The sequence below is a fragment of the Antechinus flavipes genome, chromosome 4 (genome assembly GCF_016432865.1).
Source record: "Antechinus flavipes isolate AdamAnt ecotype Samford, QLD, Australia chromosome 4, AdamAnt_v2, whole genome shotgun sequence".
NCBI classification, from domain to species: Eukaryota; Metazoa; Chordata; class Mammalia; order Dasyuromorphia; family Dasyuridae; genus Antechinus; species Antechinus flavipes.
The window spans coordinates 297,286,937-297,314,296 of record NC_067401.1 but is presented as its reverse complement, the minus strand read 5'-3'; the positions used below and the strand labels follow the sequence as shown (position 1 = coordinate 297,314,296).

The 27,360-nt window shown below is 33.2% G+C and overlaps 1 protein-coding gene across 1 annotated transcript in view; it reads right to left on the bottom strand.

The window, feature by feature from the left end:
- DCBLD1 (discoidin, CUB and LCCL domain containing 1) overlaps window positions 1-27,360 on the bottom strand; it is a 103,043-nt gene that overhangs the window by 10,048 nt on the left and 65,635 nt on the right. The window contains exons 4-11 of the mRNA XM_051997613.1: window positions 27,091-27,142; window positions 25,891-25,963; window positions 20,403-20,545; window positions 9,008-9,048; window positions 5,981-6,196; window positions 5,045-5,169; window positions 2,172-2,319; window positions 1,945-2,055 (exon numbers count right to left, since the gene is read on the bottom strand). Of these exons, the coding sequence (XP_051853573.1) occupies window positions 1,945-2,055; window positions 2,172-2,319; window positions 5,045-5,169; window positions 5,981-6,196; window positions 9,008-9,048; window positions 20,403-20,545; window positions 25,891-25,963; window positions 27,091-27,142 (909 nt within the window). The remainder of the gene's footprint in view (window positions 1-1,944; window positions 2,056-2,171; window positions 2,320-5,044; window positions 5,170-5,980; window positions 6,197-9,007; window positions 9,049-20,402; window positions 20,546-25,890; window positions 25,964-27,090; window positions 27,143-27,360) is intronic.

Below are 27,360 nucleotides of genomic sequence, written 5' to 3'. Positions count from 1 at the left end.
GTCTGGGACTGTCTCCTTTTTGTCTTTTATATATCAACGTCCAGAATAGTCTCTGGTAGACAAGAAGTGTTTAGTAAATGTTTTTAAAATAAATGAACCCTGCAGTTTGAGAATACTAAACAGTCTTTGCCTTGGGCTTCAGCTTTTAAATCACACTGAAAATATTTTAATATTGCAGGAAGACATATCTAGAAGGAAGAAAATAGAACGGGATGGGATGTTTTTGGTATAGCTCTTTCTGCTTAATGAAATAGTAGGTGATTTAAGTAGCAGTTGGTACAGACCCCAAATTGCCCTTCCTACAACTTATGAAAACAAAGAAAGGGAGACTACTCTTTGCTCCTTTAATTCCAGAAGGTATCTCTGAAAACCATAACTCAAAAGACCTTTAGGAAAGTTACTTTTTAAAGTACTTTTTAAAGCATTCACTTTAAATGAAAGAAGGAAAAGAGGGATAGTGAAAAAAAAATGCAATGAAAGTTGAACTGTTCATTTGGTGCCCTTGTATATGTTAAAAAAAAAGGGGGGGGGGGAGGAAGACCAAGAAAAATATATCAGCATCTTAACTCACAAAACACTTGTATTCAGAGCATCTAAACTAAACCTATTTATCTCTAATCAGCGGAAAAAACTCAGGTGTCCATTTTCAGAATGTATCACAGTCTACCTGGAGCTTCTATTAGGTATCTGGAGCAGTGGAATTTATCAGATAAAAAAGGACCCTAAATGTGCTTCTTTCCTCGCAATAATCTTCTGAGACAGGTAATTCACCTACTGTACTAGTATTTCAATACTAGCTTTTTAACTTGCTCACAATACCTATATATATAATAAAAATTCCAATACAACAGAAGTCCCCCAAAGGGGACTAAGTCAAAGGCAAGTTCCTTTTGGCATGTTAATAACTAAGGCAGGCATTATGACGAATTTCCTTGGGTCATACCATGATAGCTGTATGTTGAAATAAATACCCTTTTGGTAGATCTCAAATCCAATCTTTTATCTGATTGTGTGTGTGTCTATCTACATATATGTATACATCTACTTCTATAGCTATATCTAATTTAGATGTGATAGTAATTTGAGTGTTTATTTCACAGGGTCATCCTGAAGAAACTGCGTTATATATCTTAAAATGTTATATAAATTCAACTTATTATTCTCATTATCACCATAACTATCCTCAGTTACTTCATCTGTAAAAAAAAGGGATAACAATAGTGAATGCTATTTTTAGCACACACTACACACACACATACATATATACATATATATGTATTTACAAAATAACATTAATTTTAAAGTTATTTTGTATGTTTAAAAATATAATTAAAAAAAAAAGAAACTGTTGGCTTAAAAGCTTAGAATAAATCATTCAGAGCACATTCCTCATTTTTCTCTGCAAGTTATCTGTGGAAAACTAGTAGAAAATTAGAGAAAAGAATACTTAGAAGTCCATCAATTCTTAAGTAAGTAGCAATCTTTCTTGATTTAGCAAATGGGTGGAGTACCTTTTGGAGAGGCAATGTGAATGATAGAAAGAACATTGGTTTTATATTTTAAAGCCCTGATTTTGAATCCTAACTCGGGTGCTTTTTGAGCTCTGAGGTCTCCAGATTAACCTTGAGGAGCCACAGATGCTTTCTTTTTAAAATGGATATAATAATAATTTGAGTATCTGTTTCATAGGGTCATTCTGAAGATATAACTTGGAAAACCTTAAAATGTTATATAAATGCAAATTATTATTCTCAATATCATTATCACTATCCTCAATTATCTCATCTGTAAAAAGGGGATACTATTATTAAGTGCCTACTTTTGAGAATCAAAAGAGATAATAAGTATAGTGCAGTTTGCAAATTGTGAAGTACTTTATAAATGTCAGGTATTATTATGATTAAAGGAGATAAAATGAAAAATCAAAGTGTAATTCAGTTATACCTCTTTCTTCTTCTTCAGAAAAGGGGATGGGTTTTGTAAGAGTTTTATCTTCTTTCCCAATTGAGACACCTGTACTTGGACTTGGCTTGTGCCAAACAAATGAATTATTACCTGCCAAAGGAGAATAAGGAAGGGAGAAGGGAAAAGTTTAAAAAAAAAAATCTACATTTGAAGTATAAGAAACAATGGAAACATTAGGAATCATTAATGTTTTCCATGAGTCCTACCTTGGGTAATCTGACAACCAATCAGTTCCACTTTCAGAGCAATTCTCTGATGCCAGGTCTTTGGAATAATTCTCACATATCTGGCCACGATGGGAGGGATGAAATTGTTCCGTACTGGGTCTCTAAAGTTAGAGTTACCTTGAAATATCTATAAGAACAATTCTTTTTTTTAAAAAACAAAACCACTTGTGTATGTGTGTGTATGTGTGTATGTATATTTATAATAAAAGGTTAGTGTACCAATCTAACTGTGAAACTAGTTCACATAAAACTAAGATAACTTGCATTAATTAGAAATTCCTGTGAGTACTAATAGTACCAGACTTGTTTTAAAAAAGCATAAGCCATCTTACTATTTCTACCATGACCCCTTTGCATACAAAGGCAGCTTTCTTTTTTTTTTTTTTGGCCTGAAAATCCCTGGGCTTCATGTTAGTTTATGGTAGTGGCTGTTCAGATTTGTATTTAAGATCAAAACTGACTTTTCACTTTTCTTGTAATCTGGGTGGCCACTCTAAGCATTAACAAAATTGCCTCTCCTACCATTTTAGGGTTATGAATCAACTTTGAGTTTTTTCAATTACTTTTTTTTTAAACTGCATTCAATTAGGCTTCACTGCTAATTTACAGAAATACTTTAATGTTCTGAATGAGTCAACATAAAGATAAAGATTTAGGTATCTTTTAAAAATTCAAACTTTATTTTGATTAGTATATTAATTCACTGTGATTGGCTATTTTTACCAGTTGCTTAAAAAAAAGTTAAAGATAACATCAAAAATTCAAGCATCTCAAAGATTCCCTTTTACTATTTTTATAGCTTACTGTATCAAAGTTAATCTGCTAATAGATAATAGATTGTAAATATCTTGAGGGAAGGAGCTGCATTTAGTCATGTGGTATATCCCATTGATTTCTCTAAGTAGCTCAGAAAAGAAATATTTACTGAATAAATGAGGCTTTTTAAAGGCAGAAAACTGAGGTAGCATGATAGAGGTAGCAGGAATACCAGATATAAAATCCTGCTTTTGATACATACTGGCTTTCTGATCTTCTGTAAAATTTTTAACCTCTTAGCTCCCCAGGCAACTCTCCAACACTGAAAATTATAGACAAATTGCTGTTGTGAATTGGGAGATGGAGGTTCCACCATAGGAGTTCTCTATATTGTTGAAATTTATACTATATTCTAAAAAAAGAGGAATGTTATATGTTAAGCAGGGATGAGAAATTCATCTCAAAATTCAAATATTTCAGACTATGGAACAGTTCTAAATTTGAGATCTATGAACTTTCCAAAAATATGTAATTATATTTTATATAATTATATATTATATAATGTATATATATAAAACATAATTTATATAATATAATTTTCTTTGTAATTCTATGTTTTCTTTTTTACATAACTTTGTTATGTATTCAAAAGGAATAGTACACACGTATTTTATTTTCTCCTTATTCTGAGGAATTCTATAGACTTTACTAGCCCATCAAAGGGATCCATGACACAAAAAAGATCATGTGATTTTTGCAGCTACTTTTCTTATTCATATATGATCAAGAAAGGTATCTAATTTCTCTTTCAATATTGAAAAACACATTCTATAGTTATCATCTCATACCATTTGAAAACTAAGTTTACCAAAATGTCTATATCCCTTGGCTCAGATTACACTGCTTGATATATAACTACAGTGGTTAATAATAGGAAGAAAGGGCTCACATATACCACCAAGCTATTGGAAGCAGCAATTTTTGCAGTGGAAAAGAACTGGAAAACAAAGTAGTACTGTGGTAAATGAATATAATAGGACATTATTACACTATAAGAAAAAATTAAAGGAATACGTAAGCATGAAAGAATTTATAGGAACTCATACAAAGTTAAATAAGCAGGACCAGGTAAAAATATATACTATGATAGCAATAATGTAAATAAAAAAAAATTGAAACGAACACTGTGAAATCACAATGACCAAAATGATTAAACTTGGATACCTACTGACCTCAAGATTCAAGAATTCATATGTATAAAAGCATTTATAGCAGCTTTTTTTGTAGTAGCAAAGGTTTCGAAAATGAGGGAATGCGCGTAAATTGGGAAATGGCTGAAAGAGTTTTGGTCTATGAATCTGATGGAATATTATTGTACTGTAAGACATGATAAAGGGAATAGTTTTGGCAAAAGACAGAAAGACTTGTGTGAACTTATACTGCAGAGTGAAGTGAATAGAACAAGGAGAATAATTTATACAATAACAGCAATATTGTAAAGACAAACAACTTTGAAAAATTCAAGAACTCTGATTAACACAATTACCAACTGCAATTCCAGAGGACTCAATATGAAACATGCTACCTGATAAAGAGGTGACAGTCTCAGAGAATAGACCGAGACATGATTTTTTTGTTTTGTTTTCAACATGGCTGGTGTGGGGATCATTTTGCTTGATTATACTTGTTTGTAACAAGGGTTTTGTTTTTATTTTGGGGGAAGAAGCAGTAGGTAAAAATACACATTTAAAAATACAATAAAATTCACTTAAAAATTATAATGGCTGAATTTGGTTCCAGAGAAGAGATATGGAAAAATACCTCTCCCTGGTTCTTTGCAGAGACAGTGGATGCACTATGGGTATGCAAGATTGGATATTATGTCAGACTTTTTTTTTTAATATATGTTGGTTAACATTGCTGAAGTGGGATTTTAGGGGGAATTTTTTTTTTCTTTGATAGTTTTCTGAGAGGAAAAGAGGACCCTATATTGGAAAGTGCTGGTAATTAGAAAACAAAAGATGACAACAAAAACATATTAAAAATGAAGAATAGTTTCCCCAAAACAGATTCTTCACCTCAGTTATTCTTCTTACCTTTTCTTCATTGTTCACAATTCCTTTGTAGGTCTTCCACTTGGAGTTGGAATTTTTGAAATTCATCACAAAAGACTTAACATAAAAGTTGAAATTTGTTTGGGTGGATCCTGTAGTCCTAATCCCTTATAACAAGATAGTTTCTCTTGGTTAGTTTTCTTTTTAAACATTTCCCCCCATATTTAGGTACGTATACCACATTCAAAATCTTCTAAAACTTCCCCTTTTTTTTTTTTTCTATAATAGAGCACAGACTTCTTAAATATATTAACATGTTTCTTTCTAATTAACTTCATTTTGCTGCTCAGGAAAGAAACAGTTTTATAATTAAGGGAATTTTTCCTAATTCTTGGGGGAGAAAAACCTTCATGTCATGTATTTTTATATAAAGCTTCATACAGCAAAGGAAATTTTTTTTAATAATCTAAAATTTATATATGAAATTGAAGAGCTGCTGAATTATCTTCTCATTTTCATCTTGAAACATATGTTGATTATGTTAGACAAATGGAACCAACCCAACACATGTCCCTCATTCTCTCACACATTGAGATTTTGAAGAGTCATTTCATTTTAAAAAATCTGTAAAGCACTTTGTCCATTAGTAGTCTGTCAATAAGTACTTGTGAAGTACCTACAATGTGCCAAACACTGTGCTAAATACTTGGAATAAAAGGAAAGGCAAAAGACAGTCTCTGGTTTTGATGAGCTTATGTTGATGGGGGAAACGATGCAAAGAATTATTTACAAACAAGACACATACAGGATAAACTGAAGCTATTCAAAAGAGGGAAGGTATTAAGCAGGTCTAGAAGCTTCAAAGAAGGACATTATGTAAATCAAAAAGTATTATTTCAATGCAGCCTATTATGAAATGGATTCCTAAATTCTCACCCTCCTCTATACCTACAAAATTAATTTTAAGTGTTTAGATACCTGTTATTTTCTTTTTCTCGCCTAAATCTATTTCTAGCCACTCCCCAGATTTGTGGTTGGTGCTAGTGTCTCCTGAAGCCCATGATGGTCCTTGGTCCTGGAGCCGTGCTTGGGCAGGAGACCAATGAATCTCTTCTCCGTTTTCACTGACCCAATGCCAGGAAGAAGAGGCTGTGATTTGCTTGGCAGGTTCCAGACTCAGAGATTTATTACACCCTACAATAAAAGAACAGTATAACTCAGGTACAGATCTAGTGATGAACAGTGAAAGAAAGCAAACTAAGAATTAAACCTCTTATTGGTCTAGAATTACTCAGCTGATTTTCTGGTTATTGATGTGATAGGGATGACTCAAGTGACTTAGGTGAATTTGGAAGAATAAATGAATTTGTTTGAATGATCCAAACTTGTATTTAACATATGGATACTGAAGTAGTTTAAAGATATGCAGTTAGCAAGATAACTGTATAAATATGTATACATATGTTGTATTTAACATATACTTTAACATATTTAACATGTATGAGACTACCTGCCATCTAGGGGAGGGGGTGGGAAAGAGGGGAAAAATTGGAACAGAAATTTTTACAAGGGTCAATGTTGAAAAATTACACATGTATATGTTTTGTCAATAAAAAGCTATTAAAAAAAAAAAAAAAAACACCTGCCCAAATGATGAAAAAAAAAAATGTATACACTTTTGTGTTGTCAACTTCCAAATTCCATTAGGAAGTCTAGTAATTTGTTCATAAAAATATCCAACTTAGTGTATATCTTACATCCCATAGATTCCTTTTGTATCCTCTTAACCTTATCCTGATACCTGATGCTACTCCTGGCTTAATTACATAAGAAGTCAGAGCTCAGGGATCTGACAGGGTCAAGATTCATCAAATTTTAAAAGAATGGGGACAATGGTCCTAGAAGCTGGAGTATGTCAGGCTGCTTTGGCTGATTCCCTTAGGACTGGTAAAGCATTCCAGTAAGCCTTCCCTTTGAGGGAATTGTGAAGATTAGGACAAGTGTTTAATTATAGGAATTAAATGTACCACACTGACTCCATCTTGTGATTCAATTCTGGAGTTAGTTCAGTTTCCTTTTTATTCAATTATGGGTTTAATCCAATTTCTGTCTTCTCAGAAATCTTTATTGTGACAATTGAGAGAAAACCTTATTGCATTATTTGAACCTAGTCCTGCATAGCTGGGAAGCTGGACCACCTCTACCTGTTGTTTAGATACCCTTTAACTAAAGACCTAGGTTATGCTGATCAGAAACCTAGTCAGACCCAAAGATTGATGCAAAGAGTTTTCTTACAGTTGTACATCTCAAACACCTCATATAACTATCTGAAAACTAGCCCTGTATTAATCAAAGAATTATTGTTTCCACGTTCCTTTGATTGTTCACAGTTTTGGAGAATGAGATACTGTGTTTTCTGATTTCAGGGAAATATATCGGTTCATTCTCCCCCTCCCAATCTGAAAAGTCCCTAAACTTTCTTTCCTACAATTAGAAATCAGATTATCTAATGTTGTATCCTGATTGTTTTAATTAATTGATCTTATTTAATTCATTGTAATGTAGAACAGTCAGTCTCCCCTGTTCTCAGGTTCTAGTGCCAAAACTGAGGAAAGTGATTAGTCACAATTTATATTAATTATAATTATATAATTATATGATATATTATATATAATGTATATTAATTATAGTCACAAATTATATTAATAAATCAATATACTTGGAAGTTCAAACCTTTGTTTCCTCAGTCATTTCTTCTTTTACCCACCACATGTTGATACATTATTTGCTTTTTTATCTAGGGCTCTGTTTGTATTCCTTTACTCTGGCACATTATATTCACTAATGAAAATCTCATTGTCAAATTAAAACATCTGCCTTCTCTGCTCAGACTGAGAAGCTAAGTGAGTACATTTGTCTATCTGGGTATATATCTATAGAACTATACTGGAGAAAGTTTTTATAAGAATATAAAATCAGATCTTGATATGCTGCTATGGGGAAAAGGGACCTAACAAGTATTTAACCAAGCTCTTATGTTTACATAATCATGTTAATTAAGGCAAGTGAGATGGATTGACTCTGGGAAAATAAGTTGTTTCCTCAATGACTCCAAGCTTCACCCTGAAATAAAGACCCATCTTTTAAAGGTCAATATTCTGACAACAAGTCATGTAGACTGAGAATTAAAGCTGAAGGAAACTTAAAGGAGAGGGGCATAATAGGCAAGAGTAGCCTGTAATTAGTAACCAGTAATTGGACAAGATAAACAGCACAAAAGATGTCATCAGAAAGATGTAAAGAAAGAGAAGAAAAGCCAATGGACATCATGTATGTATCAATATATTTTCAACAATATTAGAGGAAAGTTAAGTTCCTTAAATTTGCTCAAAATAACTAATATTTATCTTGTGTTTTAATGTTTACAAACTGCTTTAAGGTATTATTTCATTTGATCCTCATAACAATTTTGTAAGGAAAGTGTTATTATTAACTATTTTATAGATGAGGAAATTGAGACAAGTTAAGTAATTTGCCCAATATGACTTAGTCAGAAAGTGTCTAAAGCAGGATTAGAACATCCATATCTAGTATTTTACCCACAGTACCACCTAGCTGCTTATAAAAATTAAATAGTGGTGTTGAGATTATCTTTACCTTTTTTCCTCAGATAAAGTGTGGCAGATACTGACCTTAGTATCATTTCTCATTTCACTTCGGGTGGGGGAAAAGGAGAAGATGAAGACCTGAAACAGCTTTGGTGTGTTTAACTTAAAGTAGGCAACTCTATCAACTATAAATCATAGTGCTTCTCATGGGTTATTAATAAGCTTTTTTTCTTTTATAGTTATTTCCTCAATTTTCTCTTCCAAACATCATAAAATGAATGTTGCTTAGCTCTCTTCAATAGCCAACATTTCAAAAGATGAAGAAGGCATATAATAGTAACTAATGGGAAACTATAAACATTCATAATCTCCAAGAAATTATTACAATATTTCTTACCATTGGATGGAAACACAAATCGCTTTTGTGACAGAGAACCACTAGGAGAAAAAAAAAGAAAAAAAAGAAAATGCTTATTGTTAGACGAGTTTCTCCAAGAGCAAAATAAGCATGTATACTTTATATAATGTAGACACACTGTACACAAATGTTAAAGGATATCTAAAGGCCATGAAATGACATGTGCATAAAATATACCATCTCCCAAATTCTGAGAATTTTCCCTGGTTATCTCCTATCCCTTGAATTTTCATCTTCCTTATCTTTGTCTCCTATCCTTCCAAGATTCTTTCAAGTCCCAGTTAAAATCCCAGTTTCTTTAAGAAGCTTTTCCAGATCTCCCTTCATAATAGTGGCTCTTCTCTGTCATTTACTTCCAATTTAACCATAGATATCTTCTTTGTACATAGTTGTTTGTTTGCCATCTCCCAAATTAAACTGAAAAATTTCCTTGACAGCAGGGATTATTTCTTTGTCTTTGTTTGTATCTTTAGTGCTTAGATGATACCTGGCACAGAAGGAGCTTAATAAATGCTTGTTGACTGACTGATATGCTTTAGAAAGCATACTTTCCTTTAGTAGTGACCTCAATTTTCCATTCATTCTCAATATTAAAATTTCAGTTAAGAGAACAAAAATTTTTCATCATTCTTTATCTGATATATTTTCACTGTTGTACAATCTTCCTTTTCCAGATTTAAAAGATGCTCTTAGCCATAAATTTTTTTATTATTAAAGCTTGTTATTTTCAAAACACATACATAGATAATTTTTCAACATTAACCCTTGCAAAACCTTGTATTCCAAATTTTCCCCCTCTTTTTCCCCACCCCCTTCTCTAGATATTGGCCATAAAATTTTACTCTAGAAAATCACCTATGTACCATAGCCATTGCCAATCAATATTGAGCCTTGGTATCAATCGGAACATCTGCTTTCCCTTCTTTCTGGCCTTGGACTTGCTCTATTTCATGAGATGTCCCAGTTCTGCTCATTTCACTCCTGGCTGAATTCACTCTCTGAACTTATATGCCTTATGTGCTATTTTGTTTTCACAAAGGCTACATCAAACATTTTCTTTAAGTCTGCAGTTATCATCCTAGAGAGTACTAAAAAACAAAACAAAACACTGACAATTATATTTCAATATAATTAGATTGTTTTGTAATGCTATGTATTTTATGCATTTAAAAATATTATTCTGAGAAAGCATCTACAGGTGTCATCAGACTACCAAAGGGGTCAAAGACAAAAAAGTTAAGAACCTTTGCCTTAAGGCCTGGGATCTTGCCCCCTTCCAGTATTCTTGGTACATGAGTTTTCATCCTACTTATTCTAAGGAAAAAAAAAAATCAAGGATGCCATCTGCATTCTATTTCCTGTTTGTAGACTTTTGCATAGTTACTCCCAAGTCTAGAATTATACACTTTCTCCTCATCTCTAAGAATTTCTAGCTTCCTTCAAAGCTCAGTTTAGGTATCAGCCATCTATAGGAAACTATTCTGATCCCTCGGATTGTTATGATCCTCTTCCTTGGAAAAATACTTTGTAAATACATTTATATTAAGTTATTTGTGCACATATTTCTTTCAATAGAATGCTAGCTCCTTAAGAGTAAGCATTCTCTCTTTTTCTATGTATCCCCAGTTCCTAGGTTTATACCTGGCTTAAGAAAGGTGCTTACTAAATGCTTGTTGACTGATTTAGAAAACTCCTGTCATTGCTCACCAAATCCTACCAATTCATCTCTCATACAATCTGTTGCATCCTTCTATTTTTCTTCATTTCAATTAGTTCAGATCCTGTCAGACCTGGACAACCTTGTACCCTAAAGATCACGAGACCTTTCTATCTGACTCACAGATGAAATCTTTCTTATATTGTCTCCCTTTTTACAACATAAGCTTCTAGAGAACAGGAACTGTCTTACTTTTCTATCTTTAAGCCTAGGGCTTAGCACACTGCTTTGTGCATAAGTGCTTAATAAAACATTCTAGTAATCATTCATTCACTATTCTAAGACATCAATTCATTTTCTTACCTTTAGTCTTTCTTGATTCATCTTGTATACTACTGTCAGACTAATTATCCTAAAACACCCCTTTCACCCTGTTTTGCTCAAAAACCTTTAGAGATTTCCTACAGCTTATAAAATCTAAAGATTGATGACTCATCAGGAAATTAAACACTTTCCAAAATTTCCAGCTAATTTTCTGTGCAAATCTGATGCTTGTCAGCCTATTCGACTCAGATGCCAAATATATTCTCCCTTTTCTTAGCTTAAGAGTTACCTACCTTACCCACAATACTCCCATCTCCCCATTATACACTTCGACAACGATATTGTATGAGGATGTATTCTGATGGAAGTGGATTTCTCTGACAAAGAGACTTAACTGAGTTTCATTGGATAAATGATGGACAGAAACAGCTACACCCAAAGTAGGAATACTGGGAAATGAATGTGAACTATTTGATTTTTGATTTTCTTCCTGAGTTATTTTTACCTTCTGAATCCAATTCTCCCTGTGCAGCGGGAGAACTGTTCGGTTCTGCAAATATGTATTGTATCTAGGATATACTGCAACATATTTAACATATATAGGACTGCTTGCCATCTTGGGGGGGGGAGGAGGGAGGGAGGGGAAAAAACGAAACATAAGTGATTGCAAGGGATAATGCTGTGTAAAAATTATCCTGGCATGGATTCTGTCGATACAAAGTTATTATTAAATAAAATTAAATTTAAAAAAAAAAAATACTCCCATCTCCCATTTTTACCTTTGCTCCAGCTGTCCTCCATACCTGGAAGACCTCCCCCTTTTTGCTTATGGCTCTCAGAATCTTTTATCCATTAAAACCCAATTCAAGCACCAAGATATTCCAGAGTTCACCAGTTACTAGCAACTTCTTTTCCAACAACACCTTGTATTCATTTTGCATATACTTAAATATATTCCCATTAAAATATAAACTCCTAGAGAGCAGGGACTTTTTCCACTTTTGCCTTTGTATCTACTTTGGCACAATGCCTAAGATTTAACAGGTACTTAGTCAATCAATGTTTTCTAATTGATCACTAACTCTGTTGTCCACACATTCATCTTCCTTTGCCAAATTCAAACTTTCCAATTCTATCCCATTCATCAGACCAAATTCAAATATCACTTCCTCCATGAGTTTCCTGATCCTTCAGACATAAGAGATTTCTCTGTTCTTTGAATTCCTAGTACAATAATTATTAATATCACTTATATACTATGCTTGATGACTTAAGTTTTTTGTTCTATAGTTTGTGTTTGTTTTGTAGTTCTCTGTATTCCAAAATGTACTATAAGATCCTGAATTAAGAATCACTTTTTTCCCCCTTTTGGTGTCCTTCCCCAATTCTGTTGCCTGCCCATTGTATCACTCACTCAATCAACAAGCATCTACTAAATAAAGTAGTAAAAGCTCAATTTTTTTCATCAATCAATATTAGTGAAGGGAAATGTTGAACATTGAACATTCAGAGACTTTTTTTTAACTAAATAGAATTAAATAAATGCTGCACATTTATTTAATTAAAATACAAAAATAAAATATATTTTAAGTAGGGAATTCACACATTTCAAATTATCTCTTGAATGATTGTATATTACTTAATAAAAATGCTTACTTTACTGTGCCTCTGCTCTTGGACCTATTAAGAGGTATTTGTTGTGTGTCTATTCTTGGAAGAATGATTTTATTTATTTGCTTATTTTTAATTAAAGCTTTTTATTTTTAATATATACATGGATAACTTTCAACAGAATGATTTAGTTAATTGATTATTACTAAGACAAACCATTGAAACTAATTCAAACACCCCCAACCCAAATCTGCAATACCAGAATCAATAAATCAAATAATAAATATTCATTTATTTATTTTTGGCAAGGCACTGTGCTAGACATTGGAGATACAGGTATAACAAATGAAACAATCCCCAACTTCAATGAGTTTACATTTTAATGGAGGAGGAAACGTGTGTGTGTGTGTGTGTATAAATATAACATAAAACAAATAAATATGCACACTTACCTATAACTATATATGTATATTATATGTATATACATACATGTATATGCATGTACACATATATGCATATGTACATTATACACACACACAAAGCAGTTAAATACAATTTACTATAAGAGGGAGAACAGTAGACTTTGGCAGAGAATCAGGAAAAGCATCATGCAGAAAATGCTGTCTGCATTTTAAAGGATGTGAGACATCACAAGGAAGAGCTGAAGGAGGAGTGTATTCCAACCAGTACAAAATGAAGAAGAGAAAAAAAGTCCAGTTTGGCTGGATTACAAAGTGTAAGAAGAAGAGTAATGCTCAATGAGACTGGAAAGGTGAAAGCCAGGTTGTGTAACACTTTAAAATCTAAACAAAGGTATTTATATTTTATTCTAGTGGCAACAGAAAACCATTAGAGTTGGTTGAATAGACATCACATGGTTAGATCTGCTCTTGAGGAAAATTACTTTGGCAGAAGGGCATATTATGTACTGGAGTGGTGAGACTTGAGGCAGGAAGACCAACTAGGAGAATATTGCTGTAATTTAAGTGAGAAGTGATGAGAGCCTGAACTAGGTGGAAGCTGTGTGAGAGGAAAGATGGGGTCAAATGACAAGGAGACATGAAAAGATTTGACAATTGCTTGGATATGCAAACAGAGGGAGAGGAAGGAATTGATGATAATGCAAAGATTATAAACCAGCAATACTGGAAGGATGGTGATTCTTTTAAAAGAAATAGGGAACTTTGGAAAAAAGGAGGGTTTAGGGGAAAACAGAATGAGCTCAGTTTTAGACATGCTAAGTTTGCATTTTATTTATTAATGTTGGCAGCTCTCTTCTGCCTGACTGTAGTATAAGTTACAACAATAAAGGGTATGGGAGTCAGCACAAAGTAACTTGGATTATCCTTCCAACTATGCCATCCATTATAATCTTGAGCAAGTAACTTAAACCTATCTGTAACTTATTATTTGAAAAAGCCCTTCATCTTACACTCATTATAGACATATTTGGGGAGCGTCAAAAAAATAGACTATTAATAAATGCAGTATTTCTGGAATTTGGGGGTAAGAGGCAATAAGCTGGAGTGGAAGGAAAAAAAAAAAAACTATCCCTACCCTCTTCTTGAAAATCTCAGATACTAACTACAGCTTTGCTCTATAATTAGTTACTTAACCTGGGTCAGTCTTATTCCCTTTATGGGTTTCTGCATCTCTGTCTGGAAAACAGAGATAATTATTTTACTACCCACCCCTTAAAGGATGACTAAAAAGAGCAAATGAAATAGCCTACAGAGGGCTAGTCTCATGTTAGGAAGACTCGAATTTAAGTCCTAACTGTTGTACACACTGGTTCATAGATCTAGAGCTAGAAGGGAATTTTAGAGCATCCTCATTTTGCAGATGAAGAAACTTAGATGAAGGGGGGTTAAATATTTTGCATAAGGTCACTTATATAGGCATGTAGCAGAAGCAGGTTTGGAAACCAATTCTTGCTATCCCATATTTAACCCTCCTTCCCACTGTACTCTGTTGCTTCTCACAAAATAGGAGGATGTTAGTTAACTCTTTATCCACTCACTACATCCTAATGTCTCTAAGACCCTAAGGGTTGTTGATCTGTGGTAGATAGGGAGAATTCCTATACTGACTTCCTCCACCAATCACCACCTTCCACCTGCAAGCCCTCCAAAGAAAAAGCCAAATAGAAATATAAAATATTATTATCACTATGATACAAAAATCCAAATGGCAAAAATTACTTCTTTGATGAAGAATAAAATGTAAGGACATTTCTGTAAAAGACTGACAGACACATGCATTTGAAAGCAGCTATATGTCCAGGATGTAAGGGAACTTACTTTTATATGTCTTATGATCATGGAGGGGAACTATAAATAATTATGGCAGTTTTTGGAGTATCAGAACAGGATCAGATAAAAGTCATAGAACTGTTAACTGGAAAAATACATGAGCTTTCTTGAAGAGAAGCTTCTTAACATTTATCAATTAGTGTGGATTAACTACTACTAATAATAATTAGTATTTACATAATACAATAAAGTTTACAAAGTATTAATATATTAATTATTTCATATGATCCTCACAACAACTCTGGTATTCAAGTGGCATTATTATCTCTATTTTACAGAAGAGAACATTCAGGATGATGAAGGTTAAGTTACTTACCAAAAATCACACAATTAATATTTGCCCAAGGTAGAATTCAAATTCAGGTCTTCCTGATACCAAGTCCTGGGCTTTATGCCTTGTGCCACTAAGCTCTATCTGTTTATCAAGTTAGTTCAGATATTAAAATACCAAAGATTATGTATAATTATTCAGATGTCAAAATAAACTGTCTTCCAAGAATGACCCAATAGTTTAAAAATCTATTGGTAGGCATTTTCTTCTGTCATATGGTGGGCCTTCTAGAGCTGATAACATTCAATAAAAAACAATTTGGATAGAGTACCAATTTCTTTAATTCCCTTTTGGCTTTGCTTAGATAACACATTTAGTTTTCTTTCTTTCTTAAATATTCAAGAGCATTATCAAAATAAATTTCCTGAGGAATCACTTTTCTTCCTGAATCCAGTAATTCTTTGCCCTTGAAATGTCCTTAGATTTCTGCTCTTTTCTGTTTTCTCTGATAGTTCCTACAAATAATGAATCTATGTCCCTTATCCTTATGAACTTCCTTCCTGGTCTGTATTCTGCCCCTTTCCTCCTACTCCAGGGGAATAGATTGCAACAAAATGTTCTTTAAACATATTAAGATTTCAAGTACTCTTCAGTGGAAATGTTCTCTCTGTGTATAATTGGGCCAAGAGGTCCTTGGCCCATCCCGAACTTTTATTAATCTGTAATGTCTGGGGTAAGAGATTTCACTGTAAAAAGAAATCAAGCAGTTAAACAAAGGCCAAGGCCAAGAATAATTGTGTAAGACTGTTCTCTGATGTGGGGTTTAAAGAGAACTGGGTGTTTACAATTCTACTAGGAATAGTGGGAGTTTGGGAAATATTGCCCATTGCTTCTTTCTAAAATGGTAGAAAAAAGTGTTGAGGAATTGATTAAAGGTGATGACTTATGCCTAAAGCTAATAAAAAATTCTGGAAGGTTGCATTTTTTAAATGTACTTGTAAACCTTTAAAAAAGCTAAATAAATGTAAAATAGATAATGTACACTGTAGTCTAATATATTGGTAGTATACTTTTAATAGTAAAACAAACACACACATACACACATACATATACCCCTTTTAAAATTTAGAGCCAGAAAACCTAAGTTCAAACCTAGTATCATACTACTTAATAATAACATCATATAAAATATATATTATTATAATTAACACTAATTAATAAAATTTTATAAACATTATGTATAATTGTTTTATAAACATAATTTATAAAAAATATAAACAAAATAATTGTAAAATATTTTATGTGCATTATTAATTTTGATTTTCATGACTGCCCCATGAAGCAGGTCATGAAAATGAAAAGAGGAAATGTGTTCAAAGAAGTTGATAAAGTTGCCCAATGTCACAGTTAATAAATAGAAAGGTCAGAAATGAATTTTTGTCTGCAGGACTCCAAATCCAACTCCTTAAAAAAAAAAAAAAACTTTTTTTAGATTTTTATTTTCAAAATATATACATATAGTTTTCAACATTCATCCTTGAAAAACCTTGTGTTTCAAATTTTTCCATCTCCCTTTCTCCCACACCGTCCTTTATATAGCAAATAATCCAATATATCCAATCCTTTTTTCCATTACACTACTTTGAAAAAAAAAAAAGGAAAGAAAGAAAAGGAAATGAAAGAAATTGTGAAAAGAGTGGCTTAGGGGACTAGCAGACATGACTTACCTGATTTGTGACCCCATACCCCACTCCAATCAGGGTCCCCAATTTTCTTCTCCCATATTGTCATTTATTTTCACTTCTTTTTATCAGAATATCTGAAATTCTGCTAATATGAGTTAATGAGGATGCACATCCTTTTTAAAGGAGGCAGCTAGGTAGACCACTGGGTCTGGAATCAAGAAAACTCATTTTCCTGATACAATCTCAGATGCTTACTAGCTGTGTGATTGAGGGCAGGTCATTTAATCCTGTTTGCCTTAGTTTCCTCACCTGTCAAATGAGTGGGGAAGAAAATGGCAAATCACTATCTTTGCCAAGACAACCCCAAATAGAAATCATGAAAAGTCAAACATAACTGAACAAAAACATCATTTTTTTAAAAGTGCAAATACTTCTGGGAAAGTTATGGGACTACCATTCATGAGTATGAATCAATCAATTTAAAAAGAGTGGCTAGCCTAAGAAGTGTCTAGGAATAACAAATAGCCTAATATAAGAAAACAAGGTTTTCTCTTTCTATTTTCCTCTCTACTGGGCTGATACAGCATTTCCAGGATGTATTCCCTCTTCCTGAATCTATTCTTGTCTCCTTAAGTGAGGAAGTGAATTGACCGAGGATGAACTTGCTTCCAGCTGAATGTAGGATCTTTACTTTAGGGACTGAAAGATACAACATATACATTTATGTTGCCTTTTCCCAGATCCAATGAAAGAATAAGCTTGTTTTGTTTGAACTTATTTATTTGTTAAAAGAGAAGCTTTTTGGGGAAGGAAGGGCACGGGAGAAGAAAATAGTGGGAGGGATGATAGTAACACACATAAATACACACAAAAAGAATTGTTCAGTTGTGTCCAACTTTGTGATCCCATTTGGGGTTTTCTTGGCAAAGCTCCTGGAGTGGTTTGCCATTTCCTTCTGATCATTTTACATACTGAGGCAAAGAAGGTTAAGTGATTTGCCCAGGGCCACAGACAATAACTAGTCTGAGACTTGGTTTGAACTCATGAAGATGAAATCTTTCTGTTCCAGTCTAGGATTCTATCTATTGTACCAAAAAGCATCAATGAAACATTTAAAAAATACACAGAAAAGAATAGAAGGAAATTCAGAAGGGAAGAGAGAAGAGGGATTGAATTAAATTTAATATCTATTTTTTTAAAAGTCAAACTGGATGAAATAGAAACTCACGCTGTCATTCTCTTTATCTGTTCTTTGTATGATAAGAAAATGTTTATGTTATCAGGTTCAAAATAACAAAAAAGAAAAACTGTTAAGAAAATAATATCTTTATACAGGGAGAACATTCATATATATATGACTACACAGGTAGCTCCCTAGTTAACAAAATTTGGTTTAAAAAAATGCAATTTTCTTTTGTTCAGATTGGTATTAGTAGCAACTAACAAATTGATGCCACAATTAACTCTAACTTTCTGGAATAATATATTAATGTACACAAGTGTGTATATAGATCATGACAACTACAGTCTGGTACTAAGATCATGTAAAACTAAATAGACCCAGGAAGGTCAAAGTCACATCTGACATTAAGGGCTCACTGCACACAAGCAATAGCATTTGATAAGGATAATTTTTACTACAAATCATAAAATGACATGAAACCTTAATGTACCAAATCACCATAAACTGGCTTATGATCACATCTACATATCTCTCTATCTATGAAATGTTTCATTTTAGGAAAGATTTTAAGCTTTAAAGCACACTGCTTAAGATCTAAAGAAATGGGAGGATGTTACTTAGCTTAAATATACCTCTAATAGAGTTACTGTGAAAAGTCCATAATCTTTTTGAGCCTTTGGTGTTAAAGAAAATGTGAAATAGCAAACTAAAGGGATGTTAAGATTATAAAAACTGGGGAATAGACAGTGATAGCCTCTGTTTCAAACTATGCCCAAATGAGACAATTGAGGGGACAGACTGGGGACCATCTTAGAGGGAATGAATTATGATTAGTGGGGTAGAGAATTTAGTTGGGACTTCCGGCAAGTCAGGAAAACAAGGAGACAGAAATAGAGAATTTCAGGCATGGCAGGCAGTCACTTACTACCAACACAACCTTGGACAAATAAGACAATCTCTTTGGATTTCATTTTCTTCATTTAAAAAGTGAGGGAGTCAGATTAGAAAACCTCTAACATCCCTATTGCTGGTTAGTCATTTCAGCCATGTTTGACTCTTCATCACCCAATTTGGCAAAGATATTGGGCCAGTTTGAAATTTTCTTCTCCAGCTTCTTTTACAGATGAAGAGAATGAGGGTTAAGTGACTTGTTCGGGATTACAGTATCTGAAGCCTTATTTGAGCACCATCTAAGGCTCTAATGTATGATCTTATAATCTTATTGCATATCATATATTTGGAAGATCTTGAAATGCCAATCAATGACAGACAAACCTATATATTTTACTATTATTTATTATTACTAATTATTTATACTCATTTGTGTAGAACTAGACTACAAGGTTATTTACCAGTTTCCTCTTGAATCTAACTTTCATTTCCAGAAGTCTTCCTCAGGTTATCTACTGTTATCAATTCAATTCAGTAATCATGTATTATATGACTATTGTGTGTCAGGTACTGGGCTAGGTATTGGGATACAAAGATAAAAAACAAATAAACCAATCCTCAAGATGCTTGCAGGGACAAATCTACATGTTCTCCATCTATTATACACAACATATATGTATATGTATGTGTATATATGTATACATATATATCCAGTTGCCTTCAACAGAGCTTAGAAGTAAAAAGTATATAAAAAAGTAAAAAGCATGTGAATGACCAAATTGTTCTTAATATTATAATTTTCAAAACAAACATAAAGGATCTATGAAGGAAGATACTCTCTACTTCCAAATAGAAGTATGTATAGTATGGTTATATATTTATATATCTTATATATATATATATATATATATATATATATATATATATATATATATGTATATGTATATGTCAAATGATGGCCTTCTCTAGCCTAGATAGAAAGGTTGGAAGAGAGGGAGATGTTCAAAATTAAAAATATAAACAAAAAATTCAAATTAATTTTTAAAAAGGCAGTAAAAGGTACATTTTGACAGATTTCCTATTTCAATATCTTTTGCACATTCTCAGCTAATTAGTAATTTAGCAAATATGTAAAAACCAGTAATAGATCAAAGCTTCCTATGTCTTGCAAAAGAGGGTGGGAAATGGTGGCAGGGAGAAGTGTGACCTATATCACCTCAATTTAAATGTCAGCACTGCCAATGAGCCCTTTTACAAGCTACATTTATCTTCCACAAGGAAAGGAAATCATCAGAACTCATTATGGCACATACAAATTTCCTCTTAAATGATAAACAGTAAGCATTATATTCCTTCTGCTCTCTCTAATGGGAGCTGGCTAATTATGCCTCCAGGGTTAACTTCTATATAAGAGAGAAAAAGCAAAATGGTGACACTTACACCTTGGAGAAGATGCCATTGGCTAGAATTCCTTCATATGAGCCAATTCTTTCTGACTGAAGTACACTGAGCACATTGATCTGGCCCCCCAGTTCATCGGCAATCACTCCAGCGTGTACTGCTGCTTTGCATAATAAGGAGGTCTGAAATACAGAAGAAACAGTACTAAGATTCTCAGTAAAACATTCAGGGAATTAAAAATAAAGTACCACACAAGTAGGATTTCTATTTCTTTCTTTCTTTCTTTCTTTCTTTTTTTTGGTTTATTTTACATTTAGATTCTTTCTCTAGGTCTATTAGCAGTGAGCAGCTGGAATCATTTCAAAGATTACTACTCCTCACTAACTAGAGTAACCCTAAATCCCAAAAAGATCCTATAGTATAAGGGAAAGAATAAGTCATCTGAGGGTTCATGAAACTTGACTTTGCCACTAATACAATGTATAGAGTCTCTTAACCACTCTAGACCCTAGTTTGCTTATATATAAATAGAAGAGATTAGATTAATCTACCATTAAAGTTTCTTTGAACTTCTACAATATTAAAGGTAATATATCAATGTGATGTCTAACCATGATTCTAATAGACTGCTGATGGTGATACTACTCCTACTTGCAGACAGAGAACTAATGGTCTCTGGGTACAGAATGAGACACATTTTTTTCTGTCTTTTTTTGTTTGTTTGTTTGTTTGTTTGTTTTAAAACTTTTTACTTTTAAATATATGCATAAATAATTTTCAACATTCACCTTTGCAAAATCTTGCCCCTCCCCCAAATAACTAATGCTCCCATATATTAAACACGTGCAATTCTTCTACACATATTTTTACGATTATTCTATACAAGAAAAATCAGAGCAAAAAAGGAAAGAAATGAGAAAAAACAAAATGCAAGCAAACAACAATAAAAAAAGGTGAAAATATTATGTTGTGATCCACTTTCAATCCCCATAGTCCTCTGAGCTTTGATGATAACTTGTAGCTGGTAAATTAATGTACTGAATCATTAGCCCATTTCATAGTCTATCTTCCCAGCAAGCTTCCATTGCCCTCCAAAAAACCTTTCCAACAACAACAAAAAAGCTTGGAAAATGGGGTCTTTTCTGGTTCTTACTGAGAGAGGAAGCATTTCAATCACAACAAGAAAGACATCATTAGAAATTTCCCACACACATCTGATTCTTTCGTAAAAGCAGTAGGTCACCATGATCTTTTCTAGGTTGTTTTACTGTTTTTGGAATACCTTCACTTTTAATGAACTAACAATACTATGAAACAATACCAAGTACTCAGACAACGCTCTTGAAGTCACTATCTTATACCGACAATTAGAGGATTTCCTTAATTCTAATTTAATCACTTTACAGCTCAAGCATGCACTTGGTGCTTCTCAGAAAAGCCAGATAATTTCTTAGTCAATTTCAAGTGGAACCAATGACATTATCTACAATAAACAACTCTGAAACATACCAGCTACCTACAGAATACTGCCAAATGTCACAGATTAGTCATAAGACTTAGAGGCATGTAAAAAGAAAATAATTATCCATTATCCAATAACTGAAATATCTTTTTAAAAACAAGGCAAAACAAAATAAAACCAAAAAACCTTCTCAGGAAAAATAAGTTTGTCTAAAATGTTATGACAAGATTGATAGTACTATGAGATCAACTAAGCTATTATATATAAAATACTTAGGAGCCACAAAACATTAGAGAAATATGGGTAAGTAGGCAGTAGGAAGACCTAAGTTTGAATCCTCCTAATTAGTTGTGTGACCTTGGGAAAGTACTAGGGTCTTTTGGGGGTTCTAGTTTCATAGGGTCCCTTCTGGTTCTCAATATATTAACCTATGATATTATTATTGGAACTTGAACACTTCAAAAGATTTTTGATTTTAATCACAGTTATTTCTCCAGGCTATGTCAAGCTTTTATGTCAAACATTTTAAAAGACCAGATTCTAGGAATATAAAATTATAAATTAGAATGAGAAATGTTTGCACACCCCAAAGCTCTTTTTATGTACATTGTATTCTAAATGTTTTAGAAGAGGAATTTTCTGATGTATTTTTTCCTCTGGGAAGAATTCATAACAAGAGGGTTACCAAGGGACAAGAATTAGGATGAAAGGATTGGAAACAATGTATGAACAGAAAGGAAATGACTAGTTATTTGGACAGAATGGTTACTGCGTTATGAAAAATTTTCGTGACAATCTTCTGGGAGATATGTTTGTGTATGTAAATATGCAGGCAGCTAGGTAGCACAGGGGGATAAAGAACTCGGTCAATGAGCCACAAGTCATTTAAGTGTTTGCCTCAGTTTGCTCATCTATAAAATAAACTGGAGAAGGAAATGGCATCTGTGCCAAGAAAATCCCAAATGGGGTCCCAAAGAGTCCCAACTGAACAAATAAATAAATAAATATAGTTATGTATGTTTGTGGGTAGGGTTATATGTATACTTGTATATGTATACTTATAATATAAAATCTGGAACATAAATCAAGTACTGGTGATGAGGTCAGTGACAATTGCTAGTTCAAAATACTTGTGTGACAAAATCACAATGGCCATTCTTTGCCAAAAGGGATATTTATTTAGGAGAAGAGGTTACAGACAAAATGAAGAGGTAAAATAGACACTGGGAGTGATAAGGAGTTTGGAAGAATCCAATAAAAAGAATATGCCATGAGGCCTTTGACTGATAGGTTAAATCCATAAAAAAGTTATTAGACTAACTAGAGTTAGCCATAGTAAAGAGAAAGATGCTATTAAAGGGAAGATGTTATGAGGGAGAGAAAATACCTCACAATGGGCTTAGTCCTAAAAAAGACTTAAAGATCTTCATTATACATATATCTTTTATAGAGGAAATATAATCTTGGGGTTATCTCAGGGGAGGAAGGTAAAAAAGGCATTAATTAGGATGTTTAGTGAGATGTTGACACTTCTTTGAAGATACTAACAAAAGTAGTCTGGGAAAGTCTAGGTTCCCATCACAGGTATTTTAAAGATGCTAACCAAAGCAGACTGGACACATCCTGGTTGCTGTAACTATGGTGCAGAGACAGTTTCAGAAACTTAGTTCTCAGAATGAGCATTTTAGCATCTTCTGAAAAAGGGAGAGACTAAGTTGATTTTAGGATTCATGAGTGGTTGAACAATTTATAGCTATCATTTAAATTTTTTTCATTGGTCAAGAAATTATCTTTTTTATTGAAGTTTTTTTTTTTATTTTCAAAACATATGCAAGGATAATTTTTTCAACACTGACCCATGAAAAACCTTGTGTTTCAATTTTCCTCTCCCTTCTCCCCATCCCCTCCCATAGATGGCATGTAATACAATCTATGTTAAAGATGGTAAAAATATATGTTAAATCCAAAATAGTCATACAAAATTGTATAGTTTATACAATTATCATGTATGTCTATCATTTAAAGGCAAAAAATAGTGACCATCTTGCTATTTTGTGTTAGAAAGAGTTCTCTTTGCCATTTCACTACCAGTATGTTTGTAAGTTTTACAAATAATATACTGAGAAACCTAAAAGATTTTATTTTTACTTATGTATGGGATAGTATTGACCACAAAAACAGAGATTCTTAGAATAAGAAAAAGCAAAAAAGGGGTCATTAAATCTTGCAAGAAAGGTCATCTCCCATCTGACAAGATGTTTGTCAGTAAAAGGAGTGCAAAATAAAAACTGCAAAACACAAGATTGAGCAGTCTGAATGCAGAAGCCTTCACCCCCAACTGGCCTTTTCTCCCACTATCTGGGGGAGTCCAGGGTTATATTCTAATTGTGGAAATCTATCCCAGAAATAAAAAAACAAATTGTCTATAAAAGAGGTACTTAAATACTAATTAATAAGTGGTGGGAAACAGGAGGGGACAACCACATGCAACTTTTTTTATCTATACCTCCTTGTTATTATAAAGTCTCAAGCTACAATTAAGGTATAGTTTAAAGATATATCCCCATGAGAGTGTCTTTACTCAGTTAATTCCATACACTCATGCTCTCATCTACTTTGTAAAGACAAGAGAATTTGCATGCTGGTATACAGATGGATCCTCTCCAAATATTGGGAACACTCCTATAACTAGATCTCTCTCTCTTTTTTAATTAAAGTTTTTTTATTTTCAAAACATATGTATGGATAATTTTTCAACACTGACTTTTGCAAAACCTTGTGTTCCAATTCCCCCTTTCCCTTGATGTAATCCAATATATGTTAAACATGGTTTTAAAAAATGGTTAAATTCAATATATACATACATATTTACACAATTATCATGCTACACAAGAAAAATCAGATCAACAAGGAAAAAAATGAGAAAGAAAATAAAATTCAAATAAACAACAACAACAAAAAGAGTGAAAATGCTATGTTGTGATCCACAGTCAGTTAGGCCTCTTTCTGGGTGTAGATGGCTCTCTTCATCACAAGATCACTGGAACTGGCCTGAATCATCTCATTGTTGAAGAGAGCCATGTCCATCAGAATGGATCATTATATAATCTTGTTATTGCCATGTACAATGATCTCCTGGTTCTGCTCATTTCACTTAACAATCCGTTCTTGTAATTCTCTCCAGGTTTCTCTGAAATCGTACTGCTGATCATCTCTTATAATATTCCATAACATTCATATACCACAATTTATTCAGCCAATCTCCAACTGATGGGCATCCACTCAAGTTTCCAGTTTCTTGCCACTACAAAAAAGGCTGCCACAAACATTTTTTGAACATGTGGGTCCTTTTCTCCTTTTTAGGATCTCTTTGGGATACAGACCCAGTAGAAACATTGTGAGATCAAAGGGTAGGCCCACTTTGATAGCCCTTTGAGCACAGCTCCAAATTCCTCTCCAGAATGGTTGGATCAGTTCACAACTCCACCAACAATGTATTAGTGTCCCAGTTTTCCCACATCCTCTCCAACATTCGTCATTATCTTTTCCTGTCATCTTAGCCAATCTGAGAAGTATGTAGTGGTATCTCAGAGTTGTCTTAATTTGCATTTCTCAGATCAATATAATTTGCATTTTTCTGATCAATGTGATTTAGAGCATTTTTCATATGACTAGAAATAGTTTCAATTACTTCATCTGAAAATTCTCTGTTCAGTCCTTTGACTATCAATTAGAGAATGCTTGAATTCTTAAAAATTTGAGTCAACTCTATATATTTTAGAAATGAGGCCTTTATCAGAACCATTAAGTGCAAAAATGTTTTCCCTAACTAGATCTCTTTGAAAAGAAAAAGATACATAGAAAAATACTGAAAAAAATAAATTACATTTGTGGTTTTTTATAAACCAGATTTGGAGAGGGAAAAGATTATATATATATAATATGTGTGTGTGTGAGATATTAAAGGTTTCCATCTCCTTTGACTATCTCTCATGTTGCTTTTAAGGAAACAATATCAAACATTCATTTTTTTTCCCTAAGTACTTTCTTATATTGATTACTTACATCACTGTATCCCTCTACCACATTCCCAGAGATAGTGCCTACTATGTCTCTGCAGCCAGCTGGACAGAATTTGCTGTAGTGAAAGGAAAAAGAACTGGTTAAGATGAGGGGATGCAAATGCATCTTGTTTTAAAAGCAAACTTGATCTAGGAAAACCTGAATTTATACAAAAGAAAAATTAGGATGTGATTCTTTTAAAAAGTATTCTCTGCTTCATGTAAGTATTGATGAATAGCTTAAAACTACACTGAAATTTTGGGGACAGATAACAATAGGAAACAGTCCAAAGAGATAATCAAAATAGTAGTTCCTCCACCTGTGTTTCCTTTAGGCTTTCTCCAGGTTATGTATACAACAACCATGCTGGCCAAATAAATAAGTTTCATAAACTTTCTACATTATCCCACTATGTTCACAGTACCAACTCAAGAAACAAAGATGCAAGAACTAAACCTAATCTATGTGAACCTGAGGTTTATATTTATTGATCTTTTCACATTTTTTGGCTGCTTCTTTATATTCTCATATGAGTTTATATCTACCTGTATTTAGGAAAGTTCTCTAAGAAAGAAGTATATATAAGAGGTTCTTGAATGAGGCAGATCTGTCTGAGAATTATCATATCAACAATTGTCTGGTGGTATTTGGACCCCACTTATCTGCCTGCTCTGACTTTAATAGATTTCCAATTCCACTGGACACATTACACTTTTGTTATAGCTTGAATTACTCACCAGAACAGCACAATGGTCCAATTGTACCATTATCCCATGGACCTATTCCTTCTTTTAAGAATAAGTAAAATGAACACCTACTGACCCAAGTATTCATTACCACTAAGTTTTCTTAAAAAGACCACATCTGGATTGGGCCAGAAGGGACACAGGAATATCTATAAACTTTGTACTAGTAACAATATGCCTACAGGATGCACTGTAGACTGAAAATCACAACAAAATTGAAAGAATAAAGGAGCATTGTAAAGATCACTTTAAATCTTTTCCAGGTCAATTCCTAGACCAAAGATCATCATTGGTACTATTAAGAGATTTCTTATTCAGTTAGTGGGTGAATTCTGCTATGTGATTTTGTTTTGGAAAGACCATTACAATAGCACCTGGGATGGTTTTGAAAATAACCAAATACCAACTAAGACAAGATTGTGGCAATCTGAGGGTACTTGAAAATACCAATATTTACCTGTATTCATTCTTCGATGAATGGTTAGCACGAGACAAGCATGTTATTAAATCTGTCACAAGAAAAGAGAGATTTAATTAGCTGACTGAACTGTGGTTAGGATTCACATGCCTTTAATGTTTATAGTCTATGAAAAACGGATAAAGTTTCTAAATTTTTTACATGCAAACTACTAATCTGAATTTTCTTCATTTAAAACAAAACAAAGGAACCCCTCCCCAAAGAAGTATGCATCCCGTTTTCCTTCCTCTCCATTTGTCCTACTCTTTG